The sequence below is a fragment of the Ahaetulla prasina genome, chromosome 5, assembly GCF_028640845.1.
Source record: "Ahaetulla prasina isolate Xishuangbanna chromosome 5, ASM2864084v1, whole genome shotgun sequence".
Classification (NCBI taxonomy): Eukaryota; Metazoa; Chordata; class Lepidosauria; order Squamata; family Colubridae; genus Ahaetulla; species Ahaetulla prasina.
The window spans coordinates 488,001-515,291 of NC_080543.1; the positions used below are offsets into that span (position 1 = coordinate 488,001).

The following is a 27,291-nucleotide window of genomic DNA, read 5'->3' on the forward strand; positions in this document are numbered from 1 at the left end:
AGACAGTCTGTTATTAACAGCAGCCGCTTGCAATTACTGCAAGTTCAAGTCCCACCAGGCCCAAGGTTGACTCAGCCTTCCATCCTTTATAAGATAGGTAAAATGAGGACCCAGATTGTTGGGGGCAATAAGTTGACTTTGTATATAATATACAAATGGATGAAAACTATTGCTTGACATAGTCTAAGCCGCCCTGAGTCTTCGGAGAAGGGCGGGATATAAATGCAAATTAAAAAAAAAATAATAGAACACCCTAAGCCAGTGGTTCTCAACCTTTTCTTTACACGGACCCCCTTTAAATGCCTTTTGTGGCACCCCCCCCCACAAGACTTGATCATAACATTTTTTCAAGCCTTCACAGATTCCCTGGGGTGACACTGCCACTGCCCCTCCAGGGAGGAAGGGAGAAAAAGAAGGGGAGGGTTAGGGTTGGGGAGGAGGTGAGGAGAGATGTGGGAAGGGGGAGGGGGACTGGCGGGGGGGGGAGAAGGAAGGGATGGGAAAAGAGAAAGGAAAAGGGAAGGGAAGAGGTAAATCAATGAAGAAGGGGAGGGAGGAGGAGGAAGGAAGGGAAGGGAAGGGAAGGAAGGAAGGAAGGAAGGGAAGGAGGGAGGGAGGAAGGGAAGGAAAGGAAAGGAAAGGAAGCAAAGAGAGGGAGGGAGGGAGGGAGGGAGGGAGGAAGGAAGGAAGGAAGGAAGGAAGGAAGGAAGGAAGGAAGGAAGGAAGGAAGGAAGGAAGGAAGGAAGGGAGAGTCATATACAGCCCTCCCCATCCGCAGCTCCCTTCTCCACTTACCTTTTCACTATCAAAGTAGCGGAGATAGTCACAGTCCAACTTCACCCAACGCTTCTGGTAGATGTAGGACCTGCAACCAGAAAACCGAGTCAGCTGCCAAGCCCAGAGACCCAGCGGGGGGGCAGGGGGCTTCTCCCTGCTCGCCAGACCCATTCAAGTTCCTCCCCAGGATAGCCAAGAAGAAGGGCACAGCTGGGAAGGGACCACCAGAAGTTGAGTTGGAGGTGGCGAAGAAGAAGACCTGCTCACCCTTGCGGGGGGTTCTTGTCCAGCCAGCCGGCTTTGACCACCACAGGCGAGGAGAGCTGAGAGGAGGGCCCTGCGCTCTGCATGCCGCCACCGTCACCATGGATGCCCGACAACACGCCGAAGGGCAGAGCGCTGCTGGCAGGGGAGGGGCTCAGCCCGCCATCCCAGTGGCTGCTGCGGTGGGAGGGGAAGGGAAGGGAAGGGAGGGGAGAAACCAGAACAGCTGCTATTAGCCAACGACTTTGAACCTCTGCACCCCAGCCCTGCGGAAGGGGGCAAGCTGGGGGGTCTTTGCCAGCACCCCAAAGTCTTCCTGGGAGCTGAATCGAGAGAAATTCAACACGGGAAGAGACGAGCCTGAACAACTGTTTGTCTAAAATGGTATACAGGGTCTCCTGCTTGAGCAGGGGGCTGGACTAGAAGACCTCCAAGGTCCCTTCTGACTCTTTGATTCTATGCTTCTGAAATCTTGTTTTCTGGCAGAGCTTAAATCCCAGGACTCCTAGCCGGACTGGCCATTCTTGTCTCTCTCTCTCCATTTTATTTTATTTTTAAAAAATAGAGCAGTGTTTTTCAAACTTGGTGACTGTAAGAGGGGTGGACTTCAACTCCCAGAAATCCCCAGCCAGCCATGTGGGTTTGTTCCTTGTTTATCTACACCTAGGGGACTGGAGGATAAAACATATGAAGAACGGTTGCAGGAACTGGGTATGTCTAGTTTAACAAAAAGAAGGACTAGGGGAGACATGATAGCAGTCTTCCAATATCTCAGGGGCTGCCCCAAAGAAGAGGGAGTCGGGCTGTTCTCCAAAGCACCTGAGGGTAGAACAAGAAGCAATGGGTGGAAACTGATCAAGGAAAGAAGCAACTTAGAACTAAGGAGAAATTTCCTGACAGTTAGAACAATCAATAAGTGGAACGACTTGCCTTCAGAAGTTGTGAATGCTCCAACACTGGAAATTTTTAAGAAAATGTTGGATAACCATCTGACTGAGATGGTGTAGGGTTTCCTGCCTGGGCAGGGGGTTGGACTAGAAGGCCTCCAAGGTCCCTTCCAACTCTGATGTTATGTATTATGTATGTTACACCTGGCTTGTTCTGTCAATGTTGGTGGGTATACTTGTATATAAGCGGAGAGCAAACCCTGCTGCCCTTCTAGCACTGATGATGTTCCCTAGTTCCTGACTCCATAGTCTCTACTCAAAATCCCAAAATCTTCAACCAAAAACTGTCTACTATTGACCTCACCCCATTCCAAAGAGGACTATAAGGGGCGTGCATAAGAGCACAATAGTGCCTACCGTTCCTGTCCTATTGTTCCCTTCATTACATCAAATTAATATTATTGATGCATATTTTTTTACTTATATATTTTCTTCAATACATGTTGTTTTATCTACACCTGGCTTGTTCTGTCAATGTTGGTGGGTATACTTGTATATAAGCGGAGAGCAAACCCTGCTGCCCTTCTAGCACTGATGATGTTCCCTAGTTGGGTCGTGAAACGTCTGCAAGAAACCCACCAGGCTCAGAGACCACTAAGGACCCTCCCAGTTCAACCCTGAGCTACAACTATTCTCTTCTATCTGTACTGAGGCGTTCATTCAGACCGGGAGACCCACCCATTCCCACATTGCAATTCTGCTCAGGCCTTTGCCAAACATTTTATTATTACACTCCCGACCATCTTGAAGTCGTTGGAGGCCCCTTTAAGAAAGAGGAGCCTTTCGGGAAGCTTTGGAGGCTGTGATTTACCAACACCCATAAAAGCAAAGGAGCATTAAATCCGGCACATTCCTAAAAGTCAACAGAGCAACAAAGGTGTTTTATTTGCAGAACTTGCCTTCAAGCAAATGGGAAATCCTGGAACCGAGCTAAGGGAGAAAGGCTGAGCTACGCTGGCTGGGGGATTCTGGGAGTGGAAGTCCACCCATCTTAAAGCTGCAAGTTTGAGCAGCACTAATGACTCCGACATGACCTGTGTTTAACACACAAAATCATCTATAGCAATATCCTTCCTATAAAAGACTACTTCAGCTTCAATCGCAATATTACAAGAGCAAAAAATAGATTCAAGCTAAATGTCAACCGCTTCAAACTTGATTGCAGAAAATATGACTTCTGTAACAGAGTTGTTAATGCTTGGAACTCACTACCTGACTCCATAGTCTCTACTCAAAATCTCAAAAGCTTTAACCAAAAACTGTCTACTATTGACCTCACCCCATTCCTGAGAGGACTATAAGGGGCTTGCATAAGAGCACAAAAGTGCCTACCGTTCCTGTCCTATTGTTCCCTTCATTATATCAAATTAATATTATTGATGCATATTTTTTTACTTATATATTTTCTTCAATACATGTTGTTTTATCTATGACAATTGTTTGTGTATACTGTCGTGACAAAATAAAATAAATAAAATAAATAAATAAATAAAAATGTGGTTTAGGGACGCGGTGGCTCAGTGGCTAAGAGGCTGAGCTTGTCGATCGAAAGGCCGGCAATTCAGCGGTTTGAATCCCTAGTGCTGCCGTGTAACGGGGTGAGCTCCCGTGACTTGTCCCAGCTTCTGCCAACCTAGCAGTTCGAAAGCAGGTAAAAAATGCAAGTAGAAAAAATAGGGACCACCTTTGGTGGGAAGGGAACAGTGTTCCGTGCACCTTTGGCGTTGAGTCATGCCGGCCACATGACCACGGAGACGTCTTCGGACAGCGCTGGCTCTTCGGCTTTGAAACAGAGATGAGCAGCGCCCCCTAGAGCCAGGAACGACTAGCACCTATGTGCGAGGGGAACCTTTACCTTTACCTTTTAATGTGGTTTACCCCTGAATTTTCAGAGGGCTCAACTTTGCCAGCGTAGGCATCTCATAAGCGTTTTAAGAAACCCAGAGGCTACACACCTGTGTTTCCCAAGAGTTTCTTCCATATCATCCCTTTATCCAAAGAAATAATAGCTGAACCCCACTCGGTCTCCCTCTCATTTAGCCAAAGGCCCTGAGGAAGGATGGCTTCCTTATTTGATGTCATTCTTCCTTCATGACTCGAGCTGGACTCAGAATTACAGGCAGTCCTCAACTTACGGCCACAATTCAGCCCAAAATTTCCCTTGCTAAGCAGCACAGTTGTTAAGTGAATCTGGCTTTCCTTATCGACCGCTAGTCGGAAGGTCACAAAAGGGGATCACTGGACCCCGTGACATTACGACCGTCATAGATACGAGTCGGTTGCCGAGTGTTTTGATTCCGTGGCTGCAATGCTTGTAAGTGTGAAAACTGGTCCTAGGTCAATTTCTTTTAGTGCCGTCGTAACTTGAAACGGTCACTAAACAAGGACTTTTGATTTCCTGGGCGAAGCAACAATCCTCGCTGAAAAGCAAGAGCTGCTAGTTTGTCAACAGGCGGCCCTGCCTGAAAACATCCCGGCAGGAAGTTTCCCCCCACCCACCCACCGACCCCCAAAGCAGCCAACGGAGGGCAGGGTTCTCACTTAGTGGCCGATTCCTCTTTGAAATAATCTTCAATCAGTTCGTCTTCGCTGAACAGGCTGTTGACGCGGGGCGAACGCCGCCTCTCCAGAGTGGCCTTCTGCAAACGGAAGAAGAGAACAGTGAGAAGAGTTAATCAGTGGAACTCCATGCCACCGGAAGTTGCAGGTGCTCCATCCCTGGAGGTTTTCAAGAAGGGATTGGACAGTCATTTGTCTCTAATGGTCTAGGGTCTCCTGCTCGAGCAGGGGGTTGGCCTAGATGACCTCCAAGGTCCCTTCCAACTCTGTGATTATGTTATAATTAAAAAGAGAAGATTTTCAACGCCAGAGACTCTTGTCTTACCCGGAAGGAGGGTCCAGCACTGCCCAAGTTCTTGCAGTCTTACTAAAGCCTTGCAAAGGTGGAAAAGAACAGGCAGTCCTCAATTTAACAACTGTTCATTTAGTGGCAGTTCTAAGTTAACGACTGTGAAAAGGAACCAGAAGTCCATCCTACAAGATCCTTGGCCACGACAGATTGTGCCCAAGACATCAGACAGACAGACAGACAGAGAGAGATAAGATAGAAGATAACAGAATAACAAAGTTGGAAGGGACCTTGTAGGTCATCTAGCCCAACCCTTACCCACCCAAACAGGAGACCCTACACCATTCCTGACCGATGGCAGTCCAGTCTCTTCTTGAAAGACTCCAGTGATGAAGCTCCCACAACATCCGAAGGCAACGTCTGTTCCACTGATGGATTGATCTCACTATCAGAAAATTTCTCCTTATTTCTTGGTTGAATCAATCAATCAATCAAAATAGAGCTGGAAGGGACCTTGGAGGTCATCTAGTCCAACCCCCCACCTAAGCAGGAGACCCTACCCCATTTCTGACAGATGGCAGTCCAGTCTCTCCTTGAAAGCCTCCGTGGATGAAGTTCCCACAACTTCCGAAGGCAACTTCAGTTCCATCAGTTGATTGTCCTCCCTGTCAGAAAATTCCTCCTTATTTCCAGGTTGAATCTCTCCTTGATCAGTTTCCATCCATTATTCCTTGTCTGGCCTTCGGGTGCTTTGGAGAGTAACTTGACCCCCTTCCTCCTCTCTGTGGCAGCCCCTCCCTCAAATATTGGACCACTGCTATCCTGTCTCACATGAGAATGCAACGGAGATAGATAGATGATAAATAAATAGATGATAGGTTGATAGATGATAGAGAAGAGAGAAAGATAGACAGAGAAAGACAGAGGTAGACAGATAAGATGGAAGATGATAGAGAGAAGGTAATAGATAGATAGATAAGATAGACAGGCAGACATGATAGAGAAAAGAGAGAGAGAGAGAGAGAGAACTAGTGATGAGAGAAAGATGAGAAAGGGAGGTCTGGAGAGCTCTGGTGAATATCCACATTGCTTCTGTCTTTTGCTCTATATCTATGATCACTTGCCTTACTCTGTGCCAATTATTCCCTTTGGGGGAATCTTTGATGGCTCGTCATTTGCATTTCAATCAATTACGGTAATTAAAGCTGCATCAAAGTAAGCATGAAAGTAAAACCCAAGTTCTGAAGGAAATGCAAATTTTAACATGATTCTTTTAAACATTTTACAAAAAAAAAACAACAACAACCCAGGACCATTTGAGAACATGATGATAGAGTCTCTGTGTGTGTGTGTGTGTGTGTGTGTGTGTGTGTGTTTGTGTGAACACTCAATTCAGAATGTCTATGTCTATGCACAGACACCCACCTCCTTTATGTTCTTAAAGGAGAACTGACTGCTGACTCCTTAGATTTTTGAAACAAATCTCAAGGCTGTTTTTCTTCAAATTAATTACAAGTAGTCCTCAACATACAACCGTTCGCTTAGTGACTGTTGGAAGTTTGTCACATGACCGTTGCAGCATCCCCACCATCACGTGATCAGAATTCTTGGCAACTGGCACGTACCCCGTATTTATGACGGTCACAGCGTCCCGGGGTCACGTGATCCCCTTTTGCGACCTCCTGACGAGCAAAGTCAACGGAGGAGCTGGATTCACTCAATGGCCCTGTTACTTAACAACTTCAGTGGTTCATTTAGCAACTGTGGCAAGGAAGGTCGTAAAATGGATCGAAACACATTTAAGAACTGCCTTGTTCAGCAGTGGAAAATTCGGGCCCAATTGTGGTCGTAAGTCAAGGACTATATGTATCTGCCTCAATTGCCCTGTAGAGTAACACAGGGGCATTGCAAACCAGCAAAAAAGAGAGGACATTTTTCCTTCCTTCCTCCCTCCCTCTCCTTCTTCTTTCCTTCCTTCCTTCCTTTCTATTCTTCCTTCCTTCCTGTCTTCCCTCTCTTCCTTCTTTCCTTCCTTCCTTCCTCCCTTCTTTCCTTCCTTCCTCCCTCTCTCTCCTTGTTCCTTCTTTCCTCCCTCCCTCCCTTCTTTATCTCCTTCCTTCCTCTTGCCTTCCCTTCTCTCCTTCCTCCCTCCCTTCTTTCCTTCCTCCTCCCTCCCTCCTCTCCTTCATTCCTCCTCCTCTCTCTCCTTGTTCCTTCTTTCCTTCCTCCTCCTTCTTTATCTCCTTCCTTCCTCTTGCCTTCCATTCTCTCCTTCCTTCCTCCCTTCTTTCCTTCCTTCCTTCCTCCCTCTCTCCTTGTTCCTTCTTTCCTCCCTCCCTCCCTCCCTTATCTCCTTCCTTCCTCTTGCCTTCCCTTCTCTCCTTCCTTCCTTCCTTCTTGCTTCTTCCTTCCTCCCTCTCTCCTTCTTCCTTCTCTCCTGCATACCTCCCTCCCTCCCTCCCTCCCTTCCTCTCTTCACAGTGGCAGGGCCTGGGAAATCCCCCCCCACCTTGTGCAGAAATGCCAAGAGAAGGGAAGACCAATGTCCTCTCCCTGCTTGGACCCTGGACGGCTTCTGAGTCTCAGCGCAAACAGGAAGTTGCGAAGTCTGGACCCCTCTATTTATAGCCGAAGGAACCACCCGCTGTGGGGTTTCTCGGAAGCCGCCCAGAAATTTCCCCTCCAGCCACAGGAGCAGAGAGAGAGAGAGAACTGCATGCTCTGCACTGCAGGGGTCACAGCATCGAGGAGGGAAGAGATGGGCAGCCCTCGACTTACAATAGTTCATTTAGTGGCCGTCTAAAGTTACAACAGCAGTGAAAAAAGTGACTTTCACACTTAAGTGGTTTTTCACACTTAACCCCTGTTGCAGCACCCTGTGGTCACGCGATCAAACTTTGGACGCTTTGGAAAGAGACTCGTATTTATGACGGTTGCTGCAACCCGGGGCCACATGATCCCCTTCAGTGGCCTTCTCACAAGCAAGATGGTGGGGAAGCCAGGCTCACTCAACAACCATGTCACTAACTGAGTTAACTGAATATTGTCCTAAAGATGTTCCTTGGAAGAAAGTCCCACCAGCTCTGGGCCACCGGCTGGCCCTGGTGGCTCTACAGGAGCCGGAGGGGTTTTGTAGAAGGTCCTGGTCAGGGGTTTGTTCCCCAGGGACCCTGAGATGGCCATCCATGGCAGACTCTTCTCCATCTCCGTCCCAGGGACAGGTGGAGAGAAACGGACCTCGGTCTTCTTCTCCTCCAAGCAATGAACCAACATCTCGCCAGAGACTTACAGACACACCTTGTCAGTCATCTCTTCCGTAAAGATTTCCCTCTCCTCCTCAAACGGGGGGTCCTCATAATCCGAATCATCTGCAAGGCAAGAAGGCAAGATCTCCATCATCATTTGGGTGTACGCCAAATACCTGACCTTCGGACCTTTCGCCGCGAACTGAAGACATATCTTTTCACTCGCACGGGGCTGGCTTAAGTTTTATCGATTTTAAATTTCTTATTACTAATTTTAAATGGGGTTTTAGTTTTTTATATATTTTAAAGTTTTTAGGCTAATTATAATAAGTTTTTTAACTTGCATTTTAAATTGTAAATTGTATTGTCTGTTTTTTTTTTTTTTTTACTTTTGCCTGTACACCGCCCTGAGTCCTTCGGGAGAAGGGCGGTATAAAAATCAAATAAATAATAATAATAATAATCATCATCCTCTTTTAACGACCCCATAATCCCTTGCGGGCGGGGAAAGTCTGGGCAACTGAATGGAGCTGAGTGTTTACTGGCCGGATGCCCTTCCCTGTCGCCAGTGCTGAGTTTTTTTATTCAGCAGATAAATTCTCATCGTGCCCCGAGAGAGAAATATCTGCCTCTACCTATGACCGAACTCACAGCCTCCTGATGGTGAGGCGAAAGGCAAGACCTCCATGAACGATGGCAATGAAGTCCCATCCGCTCAGACCTTCTCCAGCCAGCCAATCCAACCCAGCTCTATTTCCAAAGTTCCTACCCAGAGGAGACCTTCCATTGTGGCATTCAGAGTCCCTCACTTGAGGACAGGAACTTGGCAACTGGTTCACATTTGTGATTCCTGGCTGCGTCCCAAGGTCACACGATCTGCAGAACCACCCATCCGATAGGCTCGATTCCCTTAATGACCATGGGATTCCCTTAACAGCTTACTTTACAACGATTGTAAAAATCGTTTTGAAAGCAACTGAGGTCACAGCAGTGGCTGTTTAATGACCACAGAGAGTTACAATCAAAATCCTGGCTCAATTGTAGTCATAGGCTGAGGACTGCCTGTAGAGATAGTCCCCGATTAGAGACTACAACTGGGACCAGCAACTCGGTTGTTAAGGGAACCAGTCACTGAGTGAAACCATGGCTGTGTTTATGATGTAACTTCAGCTTTCCTTTGCTTTAAAAAACCTACAAAGAGCGTAAATTTAAAGATTGGGTGTAAAACAGGGGTGAAATGTAAAATTTGTTACTACCGGTTCTGTGGGCGTGGCTTGGTGGGAGGGGGTCATGTGACTGGGTGGGCGTGGGCAACTTTTTTTTTTTTACTTTTAAAAGCATTTTTTCTACAATCTCTTCGGCCGGCCGAAGAGGTTGCAAACAAATGCTTTTAAAAGCCTCTGATGATCAGGCAACTCAGCTGGGATCTCCAGAGGAGCCTTTTAAAAGCATTTTTTCTAGCATTTTCAGCCGAAGAGGTTGTAGAAAAAATGCTTTTAAAGGGTTCTGACGATCCCAGCTGAGTTGCCTGATCTTCAGAGGCTTTTTTTCTTACTTTTAAAAGCATTTTTTCGGCCGAAGAAAAAATGCTTTTAAAAGTAAAAAAAAAAACACCTCTGATGATCGCACGGCTCAGCTGGGCATGGAGGGAGGGGTAGGGATTTTTGCTACTGGTTCTCCAAACCACCCGCCGCCATCACTACCGGATTGGACAATCCGGTCCGAACCGGGAGCATTTCACCCCTGGTGTAAAGTTACATTTTCATCACTGTTGTAATTGCAAATTGTCACCAAACAGGCCAGTCGCTAAAATAGGACACATATATTACTAGAACAAATATTTAATTTATATGCAGACTTTCCAGGTTGAAATGCTCCTCTCCCCCCCACAAAAAAAAATTATTGCATACAAAGGAATTTTATGCAGGCTTTCACATTCCAGATCTGTAAAACTGGGAAGAGGGACACTTTAAGAAACGTTTGGGAATTTTCATCTCAAGTCTAACTTAGACCTTAAAGCCTTTAGTGTTGCAGGAAGTGGAGACTTACCAAAGTCTGGGTGCAAAAGGAGGGGGGGCTTTGGAAGGATCTCGGGGCCACTGTTCTGCTCTGGGAACTTGACACGCGGGAAGAGAGTGGGGGGTGAGGGGTGCAGGTCCTCAGATCCCGGAGGTTTCTCTTCTGCAGGAGAACTGGAAGGAGAAAGCAGAGCTGTCATCTAGGACCATAAGACAGGGGTGGGGGAGGAGGAGAGGGAAGGGGGAGGAGGAGGAGGAAGGAAAAAGGAAGGAAGGGGCAAGGAGGACGAGGAGGAAGGAGAAAAGAAGAAGGAAAAGAGGAGGAGAGGGAGGGGAGGGGGGAGGAAGAGGAGGAAGGAGAAAGGAAGGAAGGGGAGGAGGAGGAGGAGGAGAAGGAGAAGGAGAGGAGAGTGAAGTGGGAGGAAGAGGAGGAAGGAGAAAGGAAGGAAGGGGTGAGGAGGAGGAGAAGGAGAAGGAGAAGGAGAAGGAGAAGGAGAAGAAGAGGAGAGGAAGGAAGGAAGGGGAGGAAGAGGAGGAAGGAGAAAGGAAGGAAGGGCGAGGAGAAGAAGGAGAAGAAGAGGAGAGGAAGGGGAGGAGGAGGAGGAGGAGGAGGAGAAAAGAAGAAGAAGAAGAAGAAGAAGAAGAAGAAGAAGAAGAAGAAGAAGAAGAAGAGGAAGAGGAAGAAGGAGAAGAAGAAGAAGAAGAAGAAGAAGAAGAAGAAGAAGAAGAAGAAGAAGAAGAAGAAGAAGAAGAAGAAGAAGAAGAAGAAGAAGAAATAATAAAAGCCTAAAAATCAATAAAAAATTAATATAGCTAACTGATTTTAGAAGCCCCATAAGGCTGCCTTTAGATGGTGTCAGAAATACACCAAAATACATAAAGGATGTAGATATCCAGAAGGAAGGGGGGGGATATCCATCAAGAGAGGTAAAGCCACAGGACGACAAGTCCAGCTTCTGAAAGACAGGTTGCTCCCTAGATCAAATACACACACACACACAGTTATCCTCATGCTTTCAGCAGGTCCCACCCTGGCAAAGAATCTCCCTACCAGCCTGATCCTTGACTTACCACCAAAACTGGGATTGTGCCTGATTTTGCATCCTTTTTGCCACGGTTGTTAAACGAATCACTGCCATCGTTAAGTAAACCACATGCTTGCTAAAGCAAATCCGGCTTTATGCTTCCTCCATTAGCTTTGCCAGTGGGGAAAGTCACAAATTAGGATCATATACCCCTGGGACGATCATACATCATAAAGACAGGCAGTCCTCAAGTAACGACCATTTCAAATGATGATGGGCCCGCTCCCCAAAAGGTACTTATAAATGATGCCAAACAGCCTCCCACCTTCCCGACAAACTCCAGTGTGGTCGTAAGTCGAGGACCGACCCCGTACACGCCACTTGCCAGCCGCCCAAATTTTGATCACACGACCGGAGGATATTGTCACAGTCATAAGTGCGAGGACCAAATCATAAATCACTTTTCCCACTGCTTTTGTTAACTTGAAGCAGTCACTAAATGAATAAGTTGTAAACCGGGGACTATCTGCATTCTTTCTTCCTCATCTCTTAGTTTATGCCGAGCCAGAAAATCAGGAAAAAAAATGGCAATTTTTGTTTCCCCACCCAGCCATTTCTTCACTTTCACTTCCTCCAGTTTTAGGCAATTTGCTAATTTTCCCAATTTCCCTGGAGTATCTGGGGCAACAGAGGAAGCAAAGGGGTCCCCCCCCATTTACTATAAAATGTGGGGTCAAAAGGCTGAGAAAATGAGAGAAGAGAGAAAGGGGGAAGGCACCTCCTCCCGGACTGACCTCAATTTCACCCACCCCCCAGTTCCCTCTGCAAGAGTGCAACCCACCTCCCCATTTTGATTGACAGATGGCCAAAATGGGGCGAGATTTGAATCTTGGGGCAGATTAGTCTTTAGAGGAGGTTTCGCTACTGCTAAAAAACGTGCAATTGGACCTGCTTCAACTGAATGAATGAGGAAGCAAGCGAGTGAATTCATATTTAAAATTTAGGGTTTACCGGATGTGACAACAGAGAGTTGGAAACCGTGTGACTTCATTTTGGACAGCACAAAATCAAGACCATCCGCTGAATATCAGGGTCCTTTTCCCCTTAACAGCTGCTTCCTGCAGCCCAAGTGACTTTTTCCCTGATGGGAACTTTAACCCCAAAACTGCTCAAGCAGAGATTTATATGCAAAGTTGGGTTATTGCTGCAGCTCTTTCAGGAGTGTTCCAGGAAGGTCTGTTATTTTGGCCCTTCACCCCCAAAACCCTTGGCCACCCAAAAGGGGGGGGTTTCTTTTTTCCTTTTCTTTTTTAAGGAACTTTAGTAAGTTTCAAGAAAAGTAAAAATGCAAAGGGCAGAGGGGATCAAACAGCAGAGGAGTTAAAAGGTGATGGAAGAGGGGAAGGAAGGAAGGAAGGAAGGAAGGAAGGAAGGAAGGAAGGAAGGAAGGAAGGAAGGAAGGAAGGAAGGAAGGAAGGAAGGAAGGAAGGAAGGAAGGAAGGAAGGAAGGAAGGAAGGAAGGAAGGAAGGAAAGGAAGAAAGAAGAAAGAAAGAAAGGAAGGAAGGAAGGAAGGAAGGAAGGAAGGAAGGAAGGAAGGAAGGAAGGAAGGAAGGAAAGACTTTATTCAGCATGTCCAAATATATAATAACCTCTTATTCTACAATATACAAACTAAACAAGCCAAAAAAAACCTTTAAAACTATATAACAAAATAAGCACTTATTCTAAATTTAAGAACAAACCTTAAGAATATACAAATCTCTATTCTCACCTACGGCATGGATGGAAACAAAACCAAAGTTTTAAAAGAGCAAAGGACCATCCAACTTGGAAAGTGATTGTAAGTAGTCCTCAACTTACGACCACCATTGAGATCAGAAGGTCTGTTGCTAAGCAAGACTTTGTTAAGTTTGTTGATTTTATGACCTTTTTTGTTAAGCAAATCACTGCAGTCGTTAAGTGGATCAGGCAGACGTTAAGTGAATCTAGCTTCCTCCATTAAGTCTGCTTATCGGAAACCAGCTTAAAAAGCCACAAATGATGATCATGTGACCCTCCCCAGATGTAAATACCATACATCCCATGTGCCAAGTGCCCAAATTTTGATCACCCCCTGATTATGGGAATGCTGTGACCATCATAACTGCGAGGACTCCCTTTTTCCAGTGCTGTTATAACACTGAAGAGTCACTGAATGAATGGTTGTAAGTCAAGGACTACTTATACTTCCTACTAAATCACTGAGCAGCTCCCTACAGATGCTTGGCCTTCTAACTCCCATCGTCCACAGCCACCAAAGAAGGATATAATTGGAAACGTAATAGAAAAATTTTGCCAAGCCATTCCAGACTACAATTCCTGAGACAAGCAGAGAGAGATCCCTCCTTATGGGGAAGGGGGTCTCCCTACTGTCCAAAGCACCTGAAGGCAGGACGGGAATGGATGGAAACTGATGAAGGAGAGATGCAACATTGAACTATTAACCAGTGGAACGGCTTGCCACCAGAAGTTGTAGTTGCTCCATCACTGAAGGTTTTTAAGAAGGGATTGGACAGCCATTGGTCTGAAATGATAAAGGGTCTCCTGCTTGAGCAGGGGGCTGGACTAGAAGACCTCCAAGGTCCCTTCCAACTCTGGCATTCCGTATTCCGATTAAAGGACTGGAGGCTCAAACATACGAAGAACATCTTCAGAAGGAAAAACAAGAAAGTCCAGTTGCCTCCTGAAAAAGCACCTTTGGGATGCGAAGAACGGTTGCAGGAATTGGGGATGTCTAGTTTAATGAAAGGAAGAACTAGGAGTGACATGATAGCAAGAGTTCCAGTATCTGAGGGGCTGCCCCAAACAAGAGGGGGTTCACCTATCCTCCAAAGCCCCTGAAGGCAGGAGAAGAAGCAACGGGTGGAAACTAACCAAGGAGAGAAGCAACCTGGAATTAAGGAGAAACATCCCTAACAGTGAGGACAATGAACCAGTGGAACAGCTGGCCACCAGAAGTTGTGGGTGGCTTTCAAGAAGAGACTGGACAGTGACTTGTCTGAAATGGGACAGGGTCTCATTCTGTCGTCTGGGCCCCATGAGCCCCTCCCTCCCTCTGCAGGGCAATAGAGGAGGGGGCTCCTCACCCAGAACCAAGGCTGGGCTGCCTTCCAAACTGCCAGCTTTGGGGGGCTGGGGAAGGGTCTCTTCCGGACAATCCTTCCAGTGTGTGGGAACCACAGGCGGGCAGAGGGGGGGAGGGAGCCCACGTGGTCAGAGCCCGGACTCCCTCTGGGTCAGGCTGACCGAAGAGCGGCCACGCCTCCTACAGGAACTGGCTCTTCCCAACCTTCATATTTTATTGTGTTTTATCTAGGTGAAACATTAATACAGTTAGTCCTCGGATTATAACAATTCACTTAGTGACCGTTTGAACTTACACCGGTGCTGAAAAAAGTGACTTGCGATCATTTTTCACACTTACGACCGTTGCGGCCACGTGATCCAAATTCAGAAACTTGGCAACCGACTCATATTTATGACGGTTTGCAGTGTCCTGGGGTCACGTGGTCCCCTTTTGCTCCCTTCGGACAAGATTCACTTAGCAACCTTATTGCTAACTGAACAACGGTAGTGATTCTCTTAACAACGGAGGTGAGAAAGGTCGTAAAACAGAGCAAAACTCACTTAATCAATATTTCATTTCACCACAGAAATGTTGCGCTCAATGGCGGTTGTAAGTCGAGGAATACCTGGATTGCAATTCCACGTTTGATGTGCCATATACGCTAAATAAGTTAATTAATTTTCCAGCTTCCCTCCTGCGCCACGGAACCCAGAATCCTGGCAGAGTTTGGGGTGGGGTGCCCCAGATCTGACCCACGCACCAAGACCCCGGCATACTCCCTGTCACGCCAGCTGGAGACGTGGTCAAGCCACGTCCACTTGAACGGGCTCTCTGGCCCTTGCACAACAGCTGGCTGGCTCTGGGTGGCGCATCTCACTCAGTCAGAACTGAAGAAGCTCTGTATGATAAAGTGGGCACAAAATTTTCAGGAGCCAATATTATTGGAAACGTGGGAAAAAATTTGGGTTAGAAATGTTAAATTCACGCAGGCACAGAATTTGAGGGAAAATTTTTATAAAATGTTTTATAGATGGCATCTAGATCCTAAAAAATTATCGTGTATGTATCCAGAAATGCAAGCAAAATGTTGGAGATGTAATTGTGATGACGCTACATATTTTCACATTTGGTGGACTTGTAAGGACATAAAGGCCTTTTGGATAAAAATTTGGTGGATTTTACAAAATGTTCTGAAAAAGAAGATAAAGTTCCTGCCGCAATTTTTCTTGTTGGGAATTATTACGGATTGTACAGTAATTGAGACTAAATTGATTTTAAATCTAATAACTGCAGCAAGATTACTAATAGGACAATATTGGAAGAAAAAAGAAGTACCAACAATACAAGAATGGATATTGAAAGTTGCCAATTTGGCTGAGATGGCGAAGATATCAGCCTTTTTGAAAGACAATACGCAAGAAAGATACTTAAAGGAATGGAAAAAATGGATTGACTATATTCAACGAGATATCAGACTAAGAGTTATCAGACTGTTTTGAATGATTATGATGTATTATTTTGATTGCTTTGGGGAAGTTAGGAATTGATGATTGTAGGGTATAATTAAGTTGGGACGAAAATTTTTTAGCATATGCTTGTTTTATTTTTAACTATACCTTGTGCTCGTTCCGGGAAGTCGGGGGGGGGAGGGGGGTTGCGAAGGGAGGGGGGAGGAGGGGGGGAAAGGGGGGGAAAAAAATGTTGTAAAACTTTTTGAATAAAAAAAAAAAAAAGAACTGAAGAAGCTTCTCGGCTGAGAAGCGAAATGCCTTCAAGGGAAAAAACCCTAGAAAATCCCCTTGCTTTTAAGGAAAAAAAGCACCTTTGGAATAAAGGACCCCACACAGTTCCCAAAACACCTGCCAGGTGTGAATTATAGATTCTGTATCTCTGGATGTTGCAAACAATCTGCAGGAAGCCCGAAGGAGGCGGCCCTTTTTCGGTGCCAACGGCTGAAGAACAAAGAGCACCTTGTTCTGCCAAGCAGGAACCGGGTTTTTCCCAGCTGCTCCTGACCACCAGCTGGGGGTCCCAGACTCCTTAATTAGGGGCCAACCCTTTTTGCTGACCCTCTCTGCACTGAGATTGCCAAGAAGGTTGCAAGCTGGGCGATCTTTGGAGTTTGGCATTTATGGGGCAGGGCTTTGCCCTCTCCCCAAATTCCCTGGCCAAGGGTGGTTTCCAAGGTGGAGGAGATTTACGGAGAGGAGAACAATCCTAGATAACAGTTGGGTTCTTTTGGGATGGGGCTTAGCAACTGCACATCTGTTTTAGGAAAGGGCTTAAAAACAATTGTAGTTCTCCACTTACGAACTGTCGTTTAGCGAATTTTGAAGTTACAACGGACCTCCCCAGAGCTACTTATGACTCCCTTTTGAAGTTTGGATGGTCAATTCCTCCCCCTCGCCAACCCACACACACACCCCCGGGCAAAGTCACATGATCACATTTTGGGAACTTGGAACAATTATGGCTGCTTGCAGCATCCTAAGATCACATGACCGTGATATATGGATTTTTTTTGTAAGAAATTGGTATTTGCTTCTGGTTTCCAGCAAATATATATATATATATATATATAACTCAGCCCTTGGCTAAAGTGGGTTCAATTAACAACTGTTACATTTGCTTAATGACCACAGCTTAACGGCTGCTTCAAAACATTTAATAAAATCTGGGCAAAGTTAATGTTTAACAACCGACAAAACTCGTGACTGTCATTCCAGGCTCAATTCTGGTCGTAAGTTGAGGATTACCTGTGTACAGTGAAAACAAGAACTAAGGGAGACATGACAGCATCTTCCAATATTTGAGAGGCTGCCCCAAAGAAGAGGGGGTCAACTTATTCTCCAAAGCCCCTGAAGGCAGGAGAAGAAACAATGGACGGAAACTAATCAAAAAGAGAAGCAACCTGGAATTAAGGAGAAATTTCCTGGTAGTGAGAACAGTTAATCAGTGGAACAGCTTGCCACCAGAAGTTGTGGGTGCTCCAACACTGGAGGTTTTTAGGAAGAGATTGGACAATTATTTCTCTGGAATGATACAGGGTTTCCTGCTTGAGCAGGGGGTTGGACTAGAAAACCTCCAAGGTCCCTTCCAACTTTGTTTATTGGAAACCAGTTGAGAAAATAGGGAAAGGTGATTATGTGAGATGTAACCATCCTAAATACACGCTGTTTGCTAAGTGCCTGAATTTTGATCAGTGCCCTAAGAATGCTGGGATGGCCCATAAGTGTAAGGACCTCGTAAATCGAGGACTACCCATATATAGGAACTGGGATGGGGAAAACCTTCAGAACGTTTTGCTTGAATCAGAGAAAAAAGAGGAAAACCTAATGAGAAGAAATGGCATCTGTTTCCCTTTTATTTATTTACTTAAAGCCTTTATATAGCCGCTTATCTTGCTACCAGCTCCGGGCGGCTCCCAATTGAACATTTATACAGCATATAAAACCACAATGAAACTATAAAACTAAACACATTAAAATGTTAAAAATAACAAAGGCCTGGCTCCAAGTCAAACTCCTAAGCTGCAATTAGAGTTACTGCATGGCGAGATTGGAGGGAGCTAATAAATCTTACAAATAAATAAAAATAAATAATTTTACCCAACCTTTGGGGAAAACCCCAGTTTTTCAAGGTCTGGCTGAAGGCTAAAAGGGGAGGGGTCTCCAGAATGGTCCATGGGGAACCACAGAAAAAGCAGACTTCCTAGCATCCATCAGGTGGCAATATTTAGGGGAAGGGTCTAGGAGTGGGCCCACCCTTGAGGAAACAATAGAACTTACAACTGTTCATTTAGTGACTGACGGCACTGAAAAAAGTGACTTATGACCGTTTTTCACACTTATGACCATTGCAGCGTCTCGTGATCAAAAGTCAGACTCTTAGCAACTGACTCATATTTATGACCGTCGCAGTGTCCCGGGGTCATGTGATCCCCTTTTGCGACCTTCTGACCAGTAAAGTCAACAGAAAACCCACATTCACTTAACAACGGTGCTACTCACTGAACCATCCTAGGTCATTTTTGTCAGCGCCCTTGCAACTTCAAACGGTCACTAAGCGAAATGTTGTAAGTCAAGGACTACTCGGAATGAAAATGCACTGTGGAACATTAGAAGAATAAGTAAGGGTCTGAAAATTTATAGCAGTCGCCAAAATTGTGGAAACCTTTTGGGAAAAATGTATTTTCAAAAACTAGCTAATAACACCACCTTTTTCTGGGAGTAGTACCATAAAATTATATATTATTATTATTATTATTATTATTATTATTATTATTATTATTATTATTATTATTATTATTATTATTATTATTATTATTATTAATAATAATAATAATAATAATAATATCAGAGTTGGAAGGGACCTTGGAGGTCTTCTAGTCCAACCCCCTGCCCAGGCAGGAAACCCTACACCACTTCAGACAAATGGCTATCTAATCTCTTCTTAAAAACTTCCAGTGTTGGAGAATTCACAACTTCTGGTGGCAAGCTGTTCCATTGATTAATTGTTCTAACTGTCAGGAAGTTTCTCCTTAGTTCTAAGTTGCTTCTCTCCTTGATTAGTTTCCATCCGTTGCTTCTTGTTCTACCTTCAGGTGCTTTGAATAGAATAGAATAGAATAGAATAGAATAGAATAGAATTTTATTGGCCAAGTGTGATTGGACACACAAGGAATTTGTCTTGGTGCATATGCTCTCAGTGTACATAAAAGAAAAGATACCTTCATCAAGGTACAACATTTACAACACAATTGATGATCAATATATCAATATAAATCATAAGGATTGCCAGCAACAAGTTATAGTCATACAGTCATAAGTGGAAGGAGATTGGTGATGGGAGCTATGAAATGATTAATAGTAGTGCAGATTCAGTAAATAGTCTGACAGTGTTGAGGGAATTATTTGTTTAGCAGAGTGATGGCCTTCGGGAAAAAACTGTTCTTGTGTCTAGTTGTTCTGGTGTGCAGTGCTCTATAGCGTCGTTTTGAGGGTAGGAGTTGAAACAGTTTATGTCCAGGATGCGAGGGATCTGCAAATATTTTCACGGCCCTCTTCTTGATTCATGCAGTATACAGGTCCTCAATGGAAGGCAAGTTGGTAGCAATTATTGGAGAATAGCTTGACTCCCTCTTCTTTGTGGCAGCCCCTGAGATATTGGAACACTGCTATCATGTCTCCCCTAAGTCCTTCTCTTCATTAAACTAGACATACCGAGTTCCTGCAACCGTTCTTCATATTAATGGATATATATTAATGGAAAGATAATTTAATCAATAATGTAATGCAATAACTTTTATGAAGGATTTGCTATTAGGATAGCAGTTACAATATAAAGAAGAAGAAAATAAGAGATATACAAAAATGATCCCCTTAAAAGAAAAGAGAAATAGAAAAATGATCCCCGTGTCAGTCAATACTTAGTTGGGTAACCTTTAGCATCTTCCCTTTGAGTGAGCAGAGTCTTTGAGTTCTGCAGCTGTTATCATGTGAAACCAAGATTGAATGGTGGCTTCTATTAACTGGGTTTTATTGCTGGGTCGATTCTGACTGACCAGTTTCTTTAGTCGGCTCCATAGATTTTCCATTGGGTTAATTTTCAATCTGGGCTATTCCCAGGCCATTCCAGCAGTGGAATAGGATTCTCTTGAAACTCCAGGGGGGAAAAAGTGGAGTTATTAGCCATCAAACCTCAAAAATATACTTTTCCCAAAAGTTTCCCACAATTCTGGCCACAACTGTAAACTGCAGTTGAAATGAATCTGCCAGGGAAAGAGGCCGGAGGGCACAGGGAGAAGAAGTTGGGGTGTTCTCTCCTCTCTCAGCCACCTCCAGAATGTTCCTTGTCTCTTCCCGGAGAAAGGCTCATTTGCACACTCGGCGCCACTGGGCAGACTGGCCAGAACGAGGCTGGACGCAAGTGACCTCTTGCAGACGGCCAGCCTGGTGCCCACTGATAATGGCCAGCCATACAAACAAAGACTCTCATTTCCTGCTCTGCTCTTTTTAATGGCCCATTCATGAAATCCTTGGTTTGCAACACGAGAGGGGGGGAGGGGGTGTTTAGCAAAACGAAAGTGCTTGTGATGTTTCCGGGTTTTGGGGTGCAAAGGCGGCAGCGTCATCACAGCCGGGGCGGGATCTGAATCATCCTCCTTCTTTTTTTTTTTGCAACGTAAAAGGTCACATGACCCCAAAACATAATGAAAAAGGCTGGAGTTTCACCTTTGCCGGGTTAATTTTTGTTTAAATTTCTGTTTAAAATACAAATAGTCCTTGACTTACAAGCATTCGTTTAGTGACCATTTGAAGTTACAGCAGCACATTCAAACTCCTCAAGGCATTCAAGCTGAAATGTGATACAGGGAGTCCTTGACTTACGACCACAATTGAGCCCAGAATTAATGTTGCTAAGTGAGACGTTTGTTAAGCGGGTTTTGCCCCATTTTACGACTTTTATGGCCACCGTTAAGTGAATCACCATAGTTGTTAAATGAGTAACACGGTTGTTAAGTGAATCTGGCTTCCCCGTGGACTTGGCTTGACGGAAGGTCGCAAAAGGGAATCATGTGACCCCGGGATGCTGTGACCGTCGTAACTGTGAGCCGGTTGCCAAGCGTCTGAATGTAAATCACATGACCCTGGGGATCCTGCAATGGTCATAAGTGTGAAGAATGGGGATGTCGGTTTTTTCAGTGGTATTGTAACTTCGGTCACTAAATGGACTGTTGTAAGTCGAGGACTACCTGTACAGGTTAACCTCAATTTATAACAGTTTGTTTAGTGACCATTTAAAGTTACAACAGCACTGAAAAACTAAATTATAACCATTTTTCACACCATTGCAGTATCCTCACGTGATCTGAACTCAGAGGCTTGGCCACTGACTCGTATTTATGACGGTTGCCGTGTCCCGGGATCACGTGATCCCCTTTTGCATCCTTGTGACGAGAAAAGTCAATGGGGAAGGCAGATTCACTTAACGACCGTGTCACTAACTGAACAACTGCAATGATTCACTTAAGGACCGTGGCAAGAAAGGACATAAAATGGGGCAAAAATTCACTTAAGATATTTCTCACTTAGCAGTGGTCGTAAATCAAGGACTACCAGTAGCAGGAGCAGATCTGGCTTCTTTTTCCCAGCAGCCCCAAGATTTCTTCTCTTCCCCACCGATCCAAACTTTATCCTCATTATTAAATTCCGTCGCGAGCTTAAAACACACTTATTCATCTGCGCAGGACTGGATTAGATTTTAAATTTATTGGTTTTAAATGGGGTTTTATTTTTTTTATATTGCTTTTAAACATTCGGCCTTTTAGAATAAGTTTTTTAATTGTTATTTTAATCTGTATTTATGTGTTTTTATTTGCCTGTGAACCGCCCTGAGTCCTTCGGGAGATAGGGCGGTATATAAATACGATTAATAAATAAATAAATAAAATAAATAAATTTTAAAGCATCCTTCAAGCCCTGCAAAATTGACCCCTCCGGTCCTGAGCAGACCCCCCCCCACTCCAACTGACCCCTGACCCCCCCCCAACCCCTCCACCCAAGACAGCCGAGGGAAGGAAGGAGAAGTGAAACCGAAGCACTTGGTTTTTGCAACTGTTGACCCTGCAGCCCAAAAATGGCCATTGAGGGAAGCCAGGAAGGAGGGAGGGAGACCCAGCTGATCAAGAGCCTTGATTCCCCTGGACTCTGCCCAAGATTTCCTTTTGTTTTCCTCTCCCCCTCCTTCTCTCCTTTCTTTTCCTTTCTCCTCCTTTTATCTTCTGTTCCTTTTCTCTTCCCTCCCTCCCCTTTTTTTTTCTTCCTTCTCTTCTTTTACCTCCTTTCCTTTCCTTCTTCCTCCCTCCCTCCCTCCCTACCCTTTTTCCTCCCTTCCCTTCCCTTGGCTTCTTCATTTACCTCTTTTCCTTTCTCCTCCTTCCTTCCCTCCCTCCTTTCTTTCTTTCCTTCCTCCTTCCCTTTCCTTCTCTTCGTTCATCTTGTTTCCTTCTTCTTCCTCTTCTTCCTTTCCTTTCCCCTTCTTTTATTCTCCTTTTCTTTTCTTTTCTTTCCTCTCCTCTCTCTTCTCTCTTCTTTCTTCTCTCTTTCCTCTCCCCTCCCTTCTCGCCCCCTCCAACAGCCCACTCCATTCCAGGAGGTCCCCAGAAAGACCTCCAAACCTTTCCAGTCCAGGGAGAGAAGACAAAAGAGACAAAACTAGAGCCAGCAAAGTTAGAAAAAGCTGAGACTCACGCAATCCCAACAAAACGCACCCACCGCCCTCCATCCCTCCATCCCTCCATCGTCTGCGGCAGCAAAGAAACTTTCTCCCTCCACCTTTCTCCCTCCCGCAAACCCACCCAGATCCCGGACTGTGGATTTCGTTGTTTTTTTTCCGGTTACCTGGGGAAAATGTTGGCCAAGCCAGCAGCGCCTTTCGCCTGGCAGGCTGGCAATGCAAGAGAAGCTGGCAATGCTCTGGTGGGCGTCCTGCAGGCAAGGAGCAGAAAGCCCCAACTTCTGGGGAGGGGGCCGGGAGGGGTCCAGCTTCTGCAGGCTCACCAGAGCTGGGGGAGGAAGGAGCATGCGCAGCCCTGGCTCTGGGTGAAGGGGGAGCATTTCCTGGTGAAGAGGCTTCCTGCAGAGGCTAAACTTTCAAAAGAGAAAGAGAAAGGGGGGCCGGGGGGGGGGGAGAAAGCACACTGAAACAGATTCACTTCCCCCCCTGTCCCCCCCCCTCAGAGTATTGGCTTGGGGGGGGAGGTTTGGGGGGGGTGTCTTGCAGAGACCCCCAAAGGGAGGAAGCAACAGGCAGGCGCAGCAGGAAGAGGCGTGGGAGAATCGCAGCCATTCAGCCCTGAATGGAAGGAAGGATTTATGAGGCTGGCACAATTATGAGGCTGAATTCCTCCGGAGTCTGCCCGGCTGCCCTCGGAAAGACAAAATGCATCTTGAGAAAGGAAGGGGGGGAAAAACCCGATTCAGGTCATCCTGGACTTACAACGGTTCATTTAGTGACCGTTGGAGGTTACAACGGCACGGCCAAACTCTGCAAAGCCCACGGATGTGAAACGCGATACGGATCGTCCTGGACTTACAACAATCCCCCGAGAGACCGTTTGAAGTTACAAATAGGGACTGAAAATAGGGACTTAGGACCGTTTTTCACACTTAACGACCGTTGCAGAGTCCTTGTGATCAAAATTCGACCGCTTGGCAACTGAACTCATATTTATGACGGTCTCAGGGATCCCCTCCGGCGACCTTCTGACAAACAAAAGTCCACGGGAAAAACAGATTCACTTAGCAACCGTGCTACTAACTTAACAGCTGCAGGGGTTCACTTAGCAACAGTGGCAAGGCAAGTCGTAAAATGAGGCAAAACTCACTTAAGGAATGTTTCACTTAGCAACAGGAATTTAAGGCTCTATTGTGGTAACTCGAGGAATACCTGTACAGGCGTCCTTGAAGTACAACCATTTGTTTAGTGTCCGTTCAACAGCGCTGAAAAAAGTGATTTAAGACCGGTCCTCACACTTACGACCATTTCAGCATCCCCACAGTTACAGTATCAAAATTCGGATGCTTGGTAACTGACTTCTAATTATGACGGTCGCAGCGTCCCTGCGTCACGTGACCTCCTGACAAGCAAAGTCAATGAGGAAGCCAGATTCACTTAACAACCATGTTACTCACTTAACAACTGCAGTGATTCACTTAACAACGGTCGGAAGAAAGGTGGTAAAATCAGGGGTAGTTTGTCCTCGAGTCACACCATTCATTTAGCGACTGTTCAAAATTACGATGGCAGTCCTCACACTTACGACCATGACAACATCCTCAGGGTTACATGATCAAATTTCGAGCCCTTGGCAGCTGGCATGCGTGTATGACGAGGGCAGCTTCCCAGAGTCATCAACCACTCCTGACCTTCCCAGCCAACTTCCCACAAGCAAAATCAATGGGGTTAAGCCAGATTCACTTAACAACCAGGTGATCTGTCAAAAAGGTTGAAAAATCAGGCTCCTTTAACAACCCCTTTGCTTAGCAGTGGGAATCCACAGGCCCAGATTGTTAGGGGTGATAGCAATATTCCAGTATTTGAGGGGCTGCCAAAGAGGGGAGGGGGTCGGTTTGTTCTCCAAAGCCCCTGAAGGCAGGACAAGAAGCAACGGAAGGAAACTCATCAACTTCCCAACAGGGAGAAAAATTCATCAGTGGAACAGCTTGCCACAAGAAAGTTATGGATGCTCTATCACCGGAGGTTTTCAAGAAGTGAACAGACAGCCACTTGTCTGGAATGGTGCAGGGTCTCCTGCCTGAGCAGGGGGTTGGACTAGAAGACCTCCAAGGTCCCTTCCAGCTCTGTTATTCTGTCATTCATGGAGTGGTACGATTTGGAAGGGACCCCAAAGAGGTCTATCTTTGGAGGCCATCTAGACCAGGGGTCTCCAACCTCGGTCCCTTTAGGACTTTGTGGACTTCAACTCCCAGAGTTCCTCAGCCAGCTTTGCTGGGAGTTGAAGTCCACAAGTCTTAAAAAGAGCCACATTTGCAGACCCCTGATCTAGACCAGGGAAAAGAAGGAGAATAAGCGAGAGGCCAAGAATCCCGTGTGTGTGTTTATGTGTGTATGTGTGTGTGTGTGTGTTGCTGGATGCAATTCTCCTCTCCCTCCCTCCTCCCTGCCAGAGGCGCCTCCACCAGCTCAGCATTTCTGAAGACACAACATGGTTGTTTCACACCAGTGTTTATCTTTGCGGTTTCTTTCCCACTTTCTAAGTTTACGGTTCCCAGGTCTGAAAAAAAAGAATAACAAGGGAAATAAAAGGAAGTGAAAGTAAAGAAAAATAAAAAAAAGTAGGGCACAGAATACAGAGTAGAATACAGAATAACAAGAGTTGGAAGGAACCTTGGAGGTCTTCTAGTCCACCCCGCCCCGCTCAAGCAGGAGACCCTAAATAAAAATAAAGTAAAAGTAAAAAGTAAAATAAAATACAGGTAGGCAAACAGACAGGTAGTCGCTGACTTTGAGCCCAACATTTCTGTTGCTAAGCGAAACATTTGTTAAGTGAACCGTGTTCCATTTTACAACCTGTCTTGCCACAGTTGTTAAGTGAATCACTGCAGTCGTTAAGAAAGTGACATGAATCTGGCTTCTCCATTGATTTTGCTTGTCAGAAGGTCGCAAAAGAGGGTCACGTAACCCCGGGGCTCTGCAACCGTCATAAATATGAGCCAGTTGCCAAGTGTCTGAATTTTGATCATGTGACCCTGGGGAATGCTCCTAGGTGTGAAAAGCAGTCATAAGTCACTTATTTCAGAATCAGAATAGAGCTGGAAGGGACCTCGGAGGTCTTCTAGTCCAACCCTCTGCTCAAGCAGGAGATGATATATCATTTCAGACAGATGGGTATCCAGTCACTTCTTTACGACGCTATAGAGCACTGCACACCAGAACAACTAGACACAAGAACAGTTTTTTCCCAGAAGGCCATCACTCTGCTAAACAAATAATTCCCTCAACACTGTCAAACTATTTACTGAATCTGCACTACTATTAATCTTCTCATCGTTCCCATCACCAATCTCTTTCCACTTATGACTGTATGACTGTAACCTTGTTGCTGGCAATCCTTATGATTTATATTGATATTGATTGTTTGCTGATTGCTTATTTGTACCCTATGACTATCATTAAGTGTTGTAAATGTTGTACCTTGATGAAGGTATCTTTTCTTTTATGTACGCTGAGAGCATATGCACCAAGACAAATTCCTTGTGTGTCCAATCACACTTGGCCAATAAAATTCTATTCTATTCTATTAAAACCTCCAGGGATGGAGCCACCCAGAACCTCTGGTGGCCAGCTGTTCCACTGGTTAATTGTCCTCACTGTTAGGAAGTTTCTTTGCACTTTTTCCAAAGTCTCAACATCTGTACTAGATTGACAAGGGGTAAACATAGTTTAATTCCATAATAGAACAATAACACCCGGAAGCGGCTTAAAAAGACCCCTCCCTAATTCTCAGAATCATAAGAAAAACTTATATCACAACTATCTGACTTTTGAAATTCTATTATGAAATCCAATTTGAATAAAAACAGCTATGAATAAAATGTGAATAAAACTGCCTTCCAGTGCATCTCTTGATCTCTTGGTTCGGTCCTTTTAGTGCAGGGGTCTCCAACCTTGGTCCCTTTAAGACTTGTGGACTTCAACTCCCAGAGTTCTGACTCTCAGACTCTGGGAGTTGAAGTCCACGAGTCTTAAAGGGACCAAGGTTGGAGACCCCTGTTCTAAAGCTTTGCTGGCTGAGGGACTCTGGGAGTTGAAGTCCACAGGTCTTAAAGGGACCAAGGTTGGAGACCCCTGTTCTAAAGCTTTGCTGGCTGAGGGACTCTGGGAGTTGAAGTCCACAAGTCTTAAAGGGACCAAGGTTGGAGACCCCTGTTCTAAAGCTTTGCTGGCTGAGGGACTCTGGGAGTTGAAGTCCACAAGTCTTAAAGGGACCAAGGTTGGAGACCCCTGTTCTAAAGCTTTGCTGGCTGAGGGACTCTGGGAGTTGAAGTCCACAAGTCTTAAAGGGACCAAGGTTGGAGACCCCTGTTCTAAAGCTTTGCTGGCTGAGGGACTCTGGGAGTTGAAGTCCACAAGTCTTAAAGGGACCAAGGTTGGAGACCCCTGTTCTAAAGCTTTGCTGGCTGAGGGACTCTGGGAGTTGAAGTCCACAAGTCTTAAAGGGACCAAGGTTGGAGACCACTGTTTTAGTGGGACTCACTACTAATTCACCGGCACCCATCAGGGGAGACCCATCATCCCCAGCCTGATATCCTCTCGGCTTGCTTAATTCCCCTTCCACGCGCTCTACACCGGCTAGAAGGTACTTCCTTTGTTTTTCCTCTTACATTTGCATGATAATCTCAGAAGATTCGCCGCAAAGCATGCGTGGAAAACCTGAGTTCCTTTTTAATTTCATTTTTGAACAGACTCAAAAATACAGCCTGGTTTTTGGTGTCACGTCAAGATGGGCCAGCAGGTGGCAGCGCCTGCCTGTTTC

The 27,291-nt window shown here is 45.5% G+C and overlaps 1 protein-coding gene across 5 annotated transcripts in view; it reads right to left on the reverse strand.

The window, feature by feature from the left end:
- ARAP1 (ArfGAP with RhoGAP domain, ankyrin repeat and PH domain 1) overlaps positions 1-27,291 on the reverse strand; it is a 108,617-nt gene that overhangs the window by 38,174 nt on the left and 43,152 nt on the right. For 3 of the 5 annotated variants that reach the window (XM_058184806.1, XM_058184808.1, XM_058184807.1), the window contains exons 3-7: positions 10,131-10,273; positions 8,134-8,204; positions 4,530-4,627; positions 1,045-1,218; positions 796-865 (exon numbers count right to left, since the gene is read on the reverse strand). In XM_058184806.1, coding sequence (XP_058040789.1) covers positions 796-865; positions 1,045-1,218; positions 4,530-4,627; positions 8,134-8,204; positions 10,131-10,273 — 556 coding nt within the window. Of the gene's footprint in view, positions 1-795; positions 866-1,044; positions 1,219-4,529; positions 4,628-8,133; positions 8,205-10,130; positions 10,274-22,633; positions 22,777-27,291 lie in introns of those variants that run through there. The other 2 variants (XM_058184810.1, XM_058184809.1) reach the window with 2 other exon arrangements.